Genomic DNA, 13,595 nt, shown 5'->3' with positions numbered 1-13,595 from the left:
CTAATACTCTGACCCTCGCCCTGGCAGCCAGCCCGCAAGGAAGCAGGGCCTGTCATGCTTGAGGTTTATGGAGCTGCCTTCTGCCAGCTACCTGCGTGACCCCCTAAAGCTTCAAGTGAAGAGTTTAGCTTGGCCAACCTCTTCATGGAGAGCCCAGGGAGACTAGCGGGCGCGCTGACTGTGAGCTAATAACTGGGTGTTCATTGAACTGAGGTTTTTAAACTCGTGGTTTGATTGCAGTGGAAAAAACTAGCCACGCTGACCTTTGGTTCTCTTGATAGGCTCAGGAGACACTGCCTGCGCTTGGGTAAGGGCACCAGCAGTCGGAAGCCACACACCAAGCCACATTTTCCAAAAGTTCTGATTGTGGTAAGCCTGCTATTCTGACTCTCCATGCTTTGTCTAGCACACAGTTTGTTCTGGGCCCCAAGGGAGCAGAAGTTCTTTTATTGAGCCCCTACAAAGACACTCTATAATATCATATTCTCTTCTGAGTCATGCCCCCTCATGACCCCGGATGCACACTTCACACGTGGACCCCGGATGTTTGTACACCTTGTCCGTGACGCTGTCTAACTCATATTTCAATTCCTTGATACCACTGCATAAAACAACTGTGATGGGAAGCCCCAGGGCTCTTCTTTCCCAGAGCTGCTGACTCAGCAGGTCTGGGGCGAGGCCCAAGACTTCATTTCCAACAAGCTTCCAGTGATGTCATGGCGGCTGCTAGTCCAAGACCTACAGCTGACAAGGTCCCTGGAAACTCTTGGGTCTCCAACCAAGAATGTGTCCAGCACAACCTTTTAGACAGACTACTGAAGGGCTCTTCATAGATAACATTATAAAATATGGATTTGTAGCAAGCCATCGCAGACAGGGCTCTTTAAACTGTCATCAGTGGGCTGAGTATTTGGTGTCTGATTGGAAAGCCCTCTGTCAGAGTCCTAATCCCCTGTGGGATGGTCAAGCTCCGGGCCTTTGGAAGGACACTGGATAAAGACCAGAGCATGGAGGTGGGACTGGTACCCTTATATGGCTTTCTCTTGCTGAGTGTGGTGGTGCACACCTTTAATCTCAGCACTGGGAAGGCAGAAGCTGAGGCCAGCCTGGGCTACATGCTCTAGGCTAGATTGGGCTACACAGTGAGACTCTATCTCTAAAACAGGGATTGATTCTCTACTTCCCTTTCTCCTCCTCCTCCCTTCTTCCCTCCCTCCATCCCTCCCTTCCTCTGTCCCTCCCTCCCTTCCTCTGTCCCTCCCTCCCTCCCTCCTTCCCTCCCTCCATCCCTCCCTTCCTCTGTCCCTCCCTCTATCCCTCCCTCCCTCTGTCCCTCCCTCCCTCCTTCCCTCCCTTTGTCCCTCCCTCCCTCCTTCCCTCCCCCCATCCCTTCCTCCCTCCATCCCTCCCTCCATCCCTCCCTCCCTCTGTCCCTCCCTCCCTCCCTCCCTCCCTCCATCCCTCCCTCCCTCCTTTCCTCATTCTTTTAGGTTATCTTGTGGCCTCAAGCTCACTGGGCACATACTCTGGAGGGGAAATCAGAATGTACCCATAAGCAGCCGTTTCCCTCCCTGTTGGAACTTCCGGAAGATGTGTCCAGGACACAGCGGATCTTCTGAGGCATGGAGCCTGTCAGGCATGCGCCATTGTGTCCAAACCAGGCATATGTAAACAGGCCGGGAACCCTCCATTCTGCAGAAACAACACGTGTGGCCTAGACTTTCTCAATAGCCAGCGCTTTGTACTTTGGTAAACAAGCAGGCGGCATTAGCGGACTAACACGTTAGTTAATTAGGATTAATTCACTTGTGTATCATGTGGGCATGCGTGCTGCAGCTTGTGTGGAGGAGGAGAGAGAACAACTCCTGGGACTTGCTTCTGCTTCTCAGCTTCCCCCTCACATTCAAGTCGCCAGGCTTTGGCAGCAAGCGCCTTTATCTGCTGAACCATCTTGCCAGCCCAACAGTAACTTTCATAATGGTTTATTTAACCATTATTCAAACCTGTTGTCAATACAAAATTAGATATTTTCTATCTCTTTTATTTTAAATCATATTTTCAAAAGTCTGTGCATGTCCTGGGCCTACAGCACGTCTCGGTGGTTTGCCTGGCTGCTGGTGTCAGTGGCTGCTTGTGACCCGGGACAACTGTATTGGTTGGAGCAAGACCCGCGAGGCTACAGAACAGGCAGGCAGGCCATCAAGGCTGACCACAGCCGCATTGACACCCGTCCTGCAGCCCCAGGGGGCCATTCCATCCCTGCTATAGGCGAAGCACAGTTCTCTTCCCTGACTTAGGTTTTCCCTCTGAGCATACAGTTTTCCGTGTTTTATTTTATTTAATAATAGTTGTCTGAAACACTCCTACACTGTAGCCCTGGCTAGCCCCCCCCCGCGCCCCCCCCTCACACATTGGAGGTTGTCCTGCTCTAGCCTCCTGAGTGGTGAACTTCAAGTCTTCTTTACAGCATCACATGGTAGAAAGCAGAAGAACCCAAGTGCAGGGCTCCAGTGACTGCTGCAGGAGGCTGGCTCCTACTGTCACCATGCATCTGACAGCCATTTCACACACACTAGCTGTGATGGCTCAGCCTGTGAGACAACGCTGGCTCCTTAGCACTTTGAAAGGACATCACAGGAAGGATTGAGCTAGTTCCCTACAAGATTTGTGGGATGGATTATTATCTTTTAAAAAAAATAACGTATATGTCCCGGTGTTTTGCCTGCATGTATGTGTGTGCACCAGATGCACGCAGTGCACACAGAAGCCAGAGGACACTGAATCCCTGGGGACTGGAGCAAGGGATGCTCGAGAGCTCGTGTGTGTGTGTGTGTGTGTGTGTGTGTGTGTGCTAGAGCAGCCGTGCTCTTCCCGTGGAGCCATCTTGCTAGTGCCCATGGGCTTCAGTGATAGATACCAGGTAGGAATGGATGCTCTGCTTCTCATAGGCCACAATTTTTAAATTGCTGGTGCTCTGTCTCGAGTAGGAATTCCTACAGCGTGGTTATCTGGAACACAGCATGAAGAGGTTTTCAGACTGCCTCTTTGTTAGCCATAGCAGCCAAAGGACACCCATGACACCCTTCGTACTTCAGTTCAGTGCGGTAGTTTGGTAATGTGTGGTGAGAACCTTGGCAGGAGCTGCAGGGAGAGCAAGGCAGGAGGGGGAAGGGGAGGGGGGAGGGGGAGGGGGAAGGGGGAGGGAGAGAAAGAGGGCAGGGGGAGGAGTAAAGGGAGGGAAGGGAGGAGGGGCAGGAGGAGGAGTAAAGGGAGGGAAGGTGAGGGAGAGGGGAAGGAGTAAGGAGAGGGAAGGGTAAGGGAGGGGGAGGGGAAGGAGGAGGGGGAGGAGAGGGAATGGGGAGGGAGAGGGGAAGGGGGAAGAAGAAGGGGAGGAGGAGGGGCAGGGAGAGGAGTAAAGGGAGGGAAGGTGAGGGAGAAGGGAGGGGAAGGAGGAGGGGGAGGAGAGGGAATGGGGAGGGTTAGGGGAAGGGGGAAGAAGAAGGGGAGGAGGAGGAGGGGCAGGGGGAGGAGTAAAGGGAGGGAAGGTGAGGGAGAGGGGGAGGAGTAAAGGGAGGGAAGGTGAGGGAGAAGGGAGGGGAAGGAGGAGGGAGTGGGGAAGAGAAGGGGAGGGGGAGGAGAACAGGGAGGAGAGGAGGAAGAGGGAGGGGGAGGAGGAAGGGGGAGGGGGAGGAAGAAGGGGAGGGGGTGGAAGTGTCCCGACAAGAGGATTTTAATTTTTAATTCTTATTTTATATGTATGTGGGTACGTCTGTGTGGGAACATGCTCACAGGAGTGCAGCACCTCCAGAGGTTAGAAGAGGTCACCAGGTCCTCTGGAAATGGAGTCACAGGTGGAGTTGAGCTGCCTGACAGGAGTGCTGGGATGAGGATCTGAGTCCTTGGCAGGAGCAGCCAACAGTGCTAACCACTGAGTCATCTCTCCCATCTGAAAACAGTTTTACGGGAAATAGCCTTGCAAGCCTTATCTATCCTGCTTGCTTGCTTTTATATCTATGAAATGAAAAACGCAGCTGAAGAAGCCAGCCACGGTAGGAGTGACAGTTCTCATAGCTAATATGTATATGCATATGCGTTTCCATTTAAAATGTCATAAGATCACTAAGTCTGTATAGGCCTACTTACACACTTTGATGTTGACTTAGTAACACATCCTTAGGTTCAGGAAATGCTCACACCTTTGTGGGCCACACATCCTGCCCCAAAGTGAGTGAACATTTCTGAGGTCAGTCCTTTCAAAACTCAACCCTTCCATCTCCCTCTCAGGCAATGGTTAAGCCAGAATCAAGCTTTAAAAAAATAAAATAAAGATTGTCTCAGGTCTGCCTAGAACCATGCTGCCCTCTGAATCTTCCTTGTAAAACACAAAGCAAATTTTACTACCTTCCCCAGTGAGCACACAGCAGGAATTCTTTGGAGCTTAGCTTCTTGGAGGGAAAAAGAGTGACTCAGGAGGAGAGGCATTTCTGGGAGCAGATGTTATCTGGTGCTCAGCTTCCATTTCCAGGCACAGTGAAAGCCAGCCACAGAGGCAGAAGCAGGCGCAAAGTGATTAAAAATGGCGAAGACCAAAAATAACATTTGAAGAATTTTGCACTCTTTTCTTTTTCTTTCAGGGTAGGTAGTTTTATTTTTTTAAAAATAGCCACAGCCAAGCAACAGATGTTTGCCCACACATAACCACAAATGACCTCAAACTGAATTCAAGCCCTCTTCTAGTGTGACCATTGGCCAAGCAGACACAGACATTTTACTGCTGGCCCACGCCCCCTTCCACCCCTTCTCTAACCACTTTAACAATTTAAATGCCCGCAAAGGGGATGGACATGTGAAGATGTCCGCTCTGAGGGTAACTTTTCACATGTGAAGATGTCCGCTCTGAGGGGTAACTTTTCACATGCACCGCTGCTTAGCACGACCCTTTTGAATAAGTTGTAAGAGGAATTTGAAGCAAGATAGTTGTAGAAGTGTGGACCTTATGTTTTTAATTTTAATCTTTTATCATTCAAATCCAAGTAGTTCTGTAAGCTTAGGAGCATCCCGTATGTCAGGGGAAAATATTGTAGAGGGAGTCAGCTTTTCCCAGTTGTGTGCTGGGAAGGGTCTCAGGCAGAATACTGTAGATGAGGTCACCTTGTTCTACTTGTGTTGGGAAGAGTCTCTGGTTGTGTGTTGGGAAGAGTCTCTGGTTGTGTGTTGGGAAGGGTCTCTGGTTGTGTGTTGGGAAGGGTCTCTGGTTGTGTGTTGGGAAGGGTCTCTGGTTGTGTGTTGGGAGGGTCTCAGGCAGTTCATGCTGGGTAGACACTTAACATTGTAGCTGGGGACAACTTTGGATTCCTGATCCTCTTGCCTCTGCCTCCCAAGTCCTTTTTCTTGGAACGGAAATTGTATAGCATACAAAAGGGTGACAGTCTCGTTTAGTCAAACACCCTTTTTAGCAGAAGCCCCCAAAGTCCCCTCAGAAGCCAAGAAGAGAACCCTTCTAGCACAGGCTGAGTTATGGAGGAAGACTGGACCCCTCTTAGCTGAATGGCAGATGACACAGACAGGAGGTGAGGGGGAGGGAAAGATCCCTCCGCTCTAACCCAGCTCACAGGAGGATTCTGTTCTCTTCCTTTTTCCTTAGGCATGTCCGGGATGGTGATTTTCATCCCATGACTGAAGTGATAGTGTCCATTCCTTCCACCTTGCCCAGACAGAGTGGTAAAGGACTAGTCTCCAGGTTCAACCCACTCCTTACACAGACTTGCATATTCATATTTTTTGACTAGGTCTGGTCCCTAAAGTATGTCTGTAGTGAAGACTGAGGCCCAAAGATAAGAGAACAAATCAACATGCACATTAGTCAGAGTGTTACCACCACCATTGTTTTTATGTGGACGTGTTCACAGATGGGCAGCAGTCCATTCAGAGACTGCCAACGCATGGGGGGCTGAGACGAGGGGATAACATGGAAGTTGAGGTGAGCTCTGGCTACACAGGGAGACCCCAGTTTACCACACCACCAACAACAAAGGAATTTTTCTTACTCAAGCTAGGACATTGCACAACAACAGCACATGGACTCCCCACAGTACAGAGAATGTGCCAGGAGACCAGGCCCTTCTGATTTCTACAGTCTGCAGTAGCAGATCAAGGGGAACCAAGAGCATTGGTAGATGTCTAGAAAGTGCTGGGTCACCTGAAGCTCATCAAGGAAATTTTTTTTCCCCTGCAGAAGTTAAAAATAAAACTTCTATAGCAAAAACATCCTCTTCTTATTGATTTTTAAGATTTTGGAACATTCAGGTCCTAAGTACGTGCACCTTAAATGACTCTGCAGCAGAAGGGCAAGAGCAAAGCCCCCTCTTCATTCCAGAAATGTTCACTGTGTTATGAATAAATAAATAAATAAGAAACGGGTGGCAGAACCCTCCTAAAATCTCAATTCCCTCTGTATGGATGTTTAGACACTCAAACATAACCATGGTTCTTGTCTGTGTTTTGAAGATTAATACCTAAGTACAGACAGCATTGCCTTAGTAGGCCAAAGAAGTAATTTGTCTTTCCCACCACAGAGAGCCTGCTGAGGCTCTGGGGGCCCTGGGTCACTAATGCTGGGGTCTGATAGGTTGGGGTCCGTGAAGAAGAAGCTGGGACTTCTGATCTTAACCTTGGGAATCCATCAAGTGCTTCAAGTAAGTAAAGACAGAGAAAGTCGTGGGGTCTTAGAAATAAAAGCCTTGTTTATGTTGATGGGGTTTTGTCAGCCAAGCCAATGTGTGTGGCCAAACACTGGCGGTCTGCAGTATCTTCTGAGCTATTCTGAGCATCACAGCCAGATGCTTTTTGCCACACTATCTCATTTAATCTAAAGTCAATAAGTTAGGGATATCCTCCTAGGCCAAAAGAGGTTAAAGGACTTGCCCAAGGTTGGAGAAGAGTGACACATCTCTCATGTGTCTATGTACATGTATGTTTTCATGTGTGTATGTGTGTTTGTATGTGTTTGTGTGTATATATGTGTGTACATTTTTGTGTGTGCATATTTATATGCATGTGTATGTGTGTATGTATATGTGTGTATATACTTGTGTGTACATATTTGTGTGTATGTGTGTATGTGTGTGAACATGTTTGCATGTGCATATATGTGCATGTTTATGTGTGCACGTGTTTGTGTGTGTGTGTGTGTAAACTAAGGATAACTCCAGGAGTCACTCCTCAGATGCTATCCTATTGCTATCAAGACAGAGTTTCTGACTGGCCTAGAACTCACAGTGATCCCCGGGATCTGCGTTTTCCCACCTCTCTGGGCTGCAGCGCATGCCTGTCTCTCATGGCCCTGGGACTGAACTCAGGCTCTTGTCTTTAGTTCTCCATGAATGGAGCAGATGATCTTTGAATTATGAACATTTTAAAAACAACATTCTTCAGCTCCCTAATTCCAGAAGTTTCTTAGAGATGACTTTTTGGAAGGACTGCTTGGCTTGCTGGGGACAGCATCCCACCAGGTATAGCAAGCGGACGTGCCAAGAGTCCCGCACTAGCCGCGTGTCTAAGGAAATGAGCTGTTTTAACAACACAGAACCCAGCGGGCTGGAGAGATACTTCAATGACTTTTCCAGAATGGTACTTAAGGAGCAGAGCCCATCTCCACTTGGGTTTGAGCCCATGGCCTTATGGTTTAAATATAAAATGCATTACAGCTCTTTATTTAGAGAGCCATATGCCATTTTTAGGGAGCAGCCTCGATTCTCTCTCTGACTTCAGTGGGAGGACAATGCAGATAGGTGTCTCAGCGCGGTCATTAGTATCCATTATTTATTAGGTTTTGATGGTGGATTCAAAACCAGCCGGGAGGGTTATGCGCCCCTTCAGTGGAAACCTCAACTCTAAGGTCAGGACTTCCAAGTGTAACCTTTGGAGGCTCAGGGGAGGGCAAGGGACCCAGAATAGGCCGGGCCTCCAAAGTTCAGGGGCAGGAGAAGAGGGGGACTTCAAAATTCAAAAACAACCTCAGGTTTCTGCCACAGGGCAGTCTCCATTAGTAAAGAAGAAAAGAAGGGAAGATTAAATACTGGGCAGTGACCTAATGCTGCCCAGGGTGGCAACACTTGCTTTCCCAAAGATCAGCCATGGCAAAGGCCTTCTGGCTGCCGGTTACAAACACGTCTGAAACCTTCTGACCCGGAGGGAAGTCTGTCTGAGGACACACTCCATCACATGAGTTCCATGGCTAAGTGTGGTAACACCGTGTGCGACTCTGCAGATTCCCTACTTTCTCTGTGCTTCTGTTTCCTCCATTGCCAAGTCTGAAACCATGCTGTTCTCAACACATTACAAAGAAGACCAGACTGAGTTGGAACTGCTGGAGCACTCTGAGATGCAGGAGTACTCTGAGATGCTGGAGCACTCTGAGATGCTGGAGCACTCTGAGATGTAGGAGCACCCTGAGATTCTGAGCACTCTGAGATGCTGGAGCACTCTGAGATGCAGGAGCTGTCTACCCACACAAAAGGACAATTCTGAGGTAAGCAAGAGAACAGGGTTGCTCCAGTGGCCACCTTTCTGTGGAAGATGCTGCTAATCCTTCTCCTCCAGACAACACCTAATATAATTCATGTACTTTTCAGAGAGCAAGTGGGCTCCAAGAAAGGAGTTGACTTCCCAGCTCCCTTCAGTGGCAGGCCTGGGACCCTCTCCCTTCTGTGGCAGGCCTGGGACCCTCTCCCTTCAGTGGCAGGCCTGGGACCCTCTCCCTTCTGTGGCAGGCCTGGGACCCTCTCCCTTCTGTGGCAGGCCTGGGACCCTCCCTCTGCCCTCCTCTGCAGCTCCGTGCCTCTTCCATTGGCCATTTTTGCAACTTCCCTAAAATCAGAAGGGTCTTGTGAAATTTTCTCTAGAAGAAATTTAGAAATTACTCCTGGAAAGCTCCAGGAAGCATCTTCTCTTTCAAAGTCCTTTCCTGACAGCGATCCACAAGTTTAGAACTCCAGTCCCCAAAAGTCCCAGGAATGGACAGCCGGAAAAACACAAATGAAGAATTCTTTGGAATTCTCAAGATAGGGTAAAGTGGGAGGAAAAGGAGCTGGCGCTGACTGCTTTTTAGGGGATAACTGAGTATTTTTTTCTTATTTCTTGATTTTAATAGTTAAAAGCAGAAAAGGGAGACTTACTCAATGAGACCATGTTGGACTGAGGGACAAAGAGACCATCTTCCTGGACAAAATGCCCATCGTCAGGGACATTTGTTTCTTTTTAAGTAGCATGGTGGGGAGGGGGACTTCTTTCTTTTCTTTAATGACCTAAGCTGAAACAAAGGTGAGAACAACAACAGCAATGACAACAACAAAGACACCAGAAATATCGTTGTCTCTCCCCGGGGAGAAGTGTCTTAGGTCGGCATGGCCCCTATCTCGAGGGTGTTGCTCAACGTGGTGGTGTTACAACACTATTCCAACTGCCACTGGGGCTGGGGCAGCAGCCTTGCATCAACCCCCCCGCAACCCCGCAAGGTGTTTCCTGGACTTTGCAGACAGTGCTGGGGGGGAGGGGCTGCTCCTCTTGTGCAGGCAGATAATGCCTCCTGCTATCTTCTGGGGCTCGCCCTGTAGATAAGTTTCACTGCCAGAGCCCCACCTCCCAATTTGTAGATCTATATTGATGAAGCTTTTTTGGGTTTATCAGAAACAGTTTTATCATCTCTCTCCAAATGCCCTCAGTCAGACTGAGCCTTTGAACTTTGGCGTTTTTATCAAATGGAACCCAGTGATTGAGGATAAGTAAAGGCTTATCTGTAATTCTAAAGAAAGAGGAACCTAGCCGTGGATCTCTCTGTTAGAGAGAGAGAGAGTGTGTGTGTGTGTGTGTGTTTGTTTGTGTGTGCGTGCGCGTGAGCGCGTGCGTGCCTGTGTGATTGTGTGTGTACATGTGCACACATGAGTACATGGGCACATGGAGACAGAGGAAGATGTTTCTTATCTTTGGGGCAGTAGATTGCTCTATATAGACATCTTATGTATTTTGTTTTCCTGGACACCTTGTCTTGGATTGTTCTCAAGGCCCCAGAGCAGTGGCTGAGCTCAGTCTGACTCACAGACCCTTGGTGTGCACAGAACGCCAGGCTCTGCACAGGACCCACTTTGCCCTCATGTAGCTGGGGAATCTCTGGCACCAAGGAGCAGTCCTTGAATGGATTCGTGCTGGCTTGTGTTACTTCTACCTTCTTAACATGCAAACAGATGAGGCCTTTTGAAAGGTTCCAGACCCCCCCTCTCTCTCATCTCATTTTATCTCTTTTTCTCTCTCATCTCTTTCTCTCTGTCTCTCTCTTCCATTCTTATATCAAATTCTACTCTGCAAATCAATCTAGAAAGGAGGGGAGGTGGGGACAGATTAGGAGGATGAGAGCCCTCCCTATGCTGTCTCAGAGTCTCTGGTGATGCTCTCAGTATCATAGAGAGTGGTAAGGGAGGGAGGAGGAGAGAAAGGGGGAAAGGAGGGGAGGGGAGGAGAAGGAGAAAGCAGGATTTATAGACCTGGAAGAAGTTTGAGAAGGGAGTCCCCACCCCAGAGTCCACATTCTTCTCTGGGTTTGTCCTCTACTGTTGGACTCCAGCAGGCTGCCCTACTGAGAGGCATGGTTATTCACCATTGGCAGCTATGGGAAAGGCAGCCTGATAATAAAACTGAGCTGCTTCTTCAGGGCTCTGAGTCCTCTCATCAATCATCTCTGCCATTCTGTCCCCCCTTCCTCCTCTCCTTATTCCCCCTCATCCTTACTATCTCCCTCTCACCCCAACTCCATTTTCTTTATTCATTCTTACCTTCCTGGCTGCAAGTGAGCACACACACACATGCAATGCACACACACAGGCACATGCACATACACATGCATATGCACAGGCACATACACAGGCATACACATACATGCACACACACACATGCACAGGCATACACATACATGCACACACACATGCACACACATACACATGCACATATACACACATGCACACACATACACACACATGCACATATACACACATGCACACACGTACACACACATGTACATATACACACGCACACACATACACACACATGCACAGAGGGAGAGGGAGAGAGAGAGAGAAAGAGAGAGAGAGAGAGAGAGAGAGAGAGAGAGAGAGAGAGAGAGAGAGAGAGCTCCTTCTTCTCTGGTCTCTGTAGTGCTCTGAGAAAGCCTGTGAGGCTGCTGCAACACTGTACAGAGTCTGGACACTGCCTGTTGAGTGGCCACTGCCCTCAGTCCCTGGCCAGCACCTGGCCCAGGTGTCTTGTCACCACATTGACCTCACAACCTCACTGACTCCTGTGGCTCACACTGTTAAAAGTAGAGGCAGCATGACTTTTTAGTCCCAAGGGCATAAACCTCTTTGGGGACAGTGGTAGGAGCTGTCAGTGAGGGATCAGGTAGGCCATGTCTATCTCCAAGCTTATGAGCTCCCGTGGTGGAGCAGGGCCTGTGAATGCTGATTTGTTTACAATAAGCATCCAAATGCATTTGTGGGAACGTGTAAGAAGCGGGGTGTTAGGGAGAATAGCTGCAGTGTCGACCACAGCTGGAGCGACCTAGTCTAAGCCTCTGATAGTTCTAGGAATCCTGCACCCATGGGACAGACAGAGGGAGCCATGCCAAGGTTATCCACCCGGCAAGGCTGGCCTGTGTGTGGAGAGAGGACTGGCCTGCCACGGGCTCCGTGTTGGCGGCCCTGCTTGGGAGGAAGGAGGCCCAGCTCTTCCCAGCAGCTCCATGGGGCTGTCGTCTTCTCTACTTCATTCTGGGATGGCTGCCTGGTCACCTTGACAGCTTCTGCTTTAGCCTCCCTGCGGTCAAAGGATCGGAGTAGAGGAAATCGGACCAGATCTCTCCTCCAGCCGGAGTGTTTCTCGGCGCAGAGAACCCTAGGCCGGGTGGGAAGCTGGCCCAGCCACTGCTTGGCCTAAATACCACTGCTCAGCTTACTCCGCCATGGTCTTTATTCTGTCCCCAGATCCACAAATCTCCTCCCTCCTCAGGACCTTCTAGCATCTCTCCTTAGCCAGGACTATGTCCCTCAACCTCCCAGGTTTTGTCATGGCTGCTTGGTTGTCATCTAGAAGAGTATGTGCTGAAGCAATCTCCCTTCTTACGCCTGGCATCAAGTCACTCACTGAACACGTTTCTACTGTCTAGTTATGAGTCCTTGTCTGACTGAAGGGATGGCTATCTCTAGGTGTTTAGTCATTAAAGGGAACCAAACCAAACCAAACCAAACCAAACCAAACCAAACCAAACCAAACCAACCCAACCCAAACCAAATCAGTCTCTGTCCATCTCTGATACTAATTCTATTGCCTGGGGATGAGCTGTGCTTCTTGTAGTTCAAGATGGGAGCAGCCTATCTGGGACAGCATTGAGCAGAGCTGGCTAAGCCAACCTCTGCTGCCATCAGACACTTGATTCTTAAGGCTTGTCACCTCTCTGTTATTGTTGTTGTTATTATTATTATTACTACTACTATTTTTGTCATTCAGCTTTATACCATTTTCCACAGGGACCCACTGTCCCTGTGGAAATGCATGGGCATTTTGTACGACCCTCTAACATCAGGTTTCAGTTGGGGGAAGACATGGGGACCCTTTACATCACATTCTTTAATAATTCAAGTGGCAGCATTGTAGGGCTTCTCTTAACTGCTTCTTAAAAGTAATTAATTGATTTTCTGACATATCAGTTGACAATGTATTACTCTGACACAAAGTTGTGTTTCAGCTCTTGTGTCAGAACCGAGTGCAGTATGGATTCAATTCAGCTCAGAGTTTAGCTCTGGAGAGACTAAAAATACGCCTCTATAAAAAGAAAGCCCCTTTACGTGGAGCGTCGTCTGAAAATCTAAACCATGTGTTCTTTCCGGGGCTCTCAATGGGGTGACGTATAGGTTCAAATTTTTGTGGCTGTTCAGGCTTGGAACATTCAGGAAGCATGGAATAACTACTGTTACTCAATACACTCTGTGGTCTAGAGGAAACAGAAATCACCCAGGCTGTGCTCTCCGTCCAAACACAGCTTGCTAAGGTTCTGTCCTGGGTGTGAGTGTCTACCAGCAGTCGGTTCTTTCTGTAGCTGAGACTGTAAGACCCGCTCACTGCTGGACTGTGGTGGGAATCCCACCCACAGGGAGGATTCCCCTCCATTATGTAGACGATCTGAATGGCTAATATTCAGGCCAGTGTTGTCACTGTCTTGCCCTGGGTCATGTGGTGCAGAATGTGGGCGGTAAGCATGATCTCTTGGTCTCTGCAGACAACTTCTGCAGCGAGGGAGGTAGTGAGGCATTTCCACCGGGGAGTCACCACACGCTTACTTAAATACACACTGGAGACTGTCTCTAGATCGATTTTGGTAGAGTAGTATTTCTTCACCACTGTGGACATCATTGGGGCCCTGGGGCCTGACTCTAGGCTCTCTGGACTTAGTGTGTGTTGAAGATGGGCGAAGGATAGGAGAGCACAGGAACTCCCGCCTCATCGCTCCTTCCGGTGAGCAGGCCTGGTATGCAGGACCCGGCCTGTGTCTT

General features: G+C 49.1%; 1 protein-coding gene across 3 annotated transcripts in view; it reads right to left on the bottom strand.

Annotated features, from left to right (window-relative positions):
* The window catches only part of Runx1 (RUNX family transcription factor 1), a 222,307-nt gene that overhangs the window by 102,582 nt on the left and 106,130 nt on the right, over positions 1-13,595 (bottom strand). Inside the window, exon 2 of one of the 3 annotated variants that reach the window (XM_052158072.1) lies at positions 9,177-9,310. The exons of the other annotated variants lie outside the window; for them this stretch is intronic. Coding sequence (XP_052014032.1) covers positions 9,177-9,189 — 13 coding nt within the window. The 5' untranslated portion in view covers positions 9,190-9,310. The remainder of the gene's footprint in view (positions 1-9,176; positions 9,311-13,595) is intronic. 3 annotated transcript variants of the gene reach the window in all.

Source organism: Apodemus sylvaticus, chromosome 15 (assembly GCF_947179515.1).
Source record: "Apodemus sylvaticus chromosome 15, mApoSyl1.1, whole genome shotgun sequence".
In the NCBI taxonomy this organism is placed as follows: Eukaryota; Metazoa; Chordata; class Mammalia; order Rodentia; family Muridae; genus Apodemus; species Apodemus sylvaticus.
This window is presented reverse-complemented; position numbering and strand designations above follow the sequence as displayed.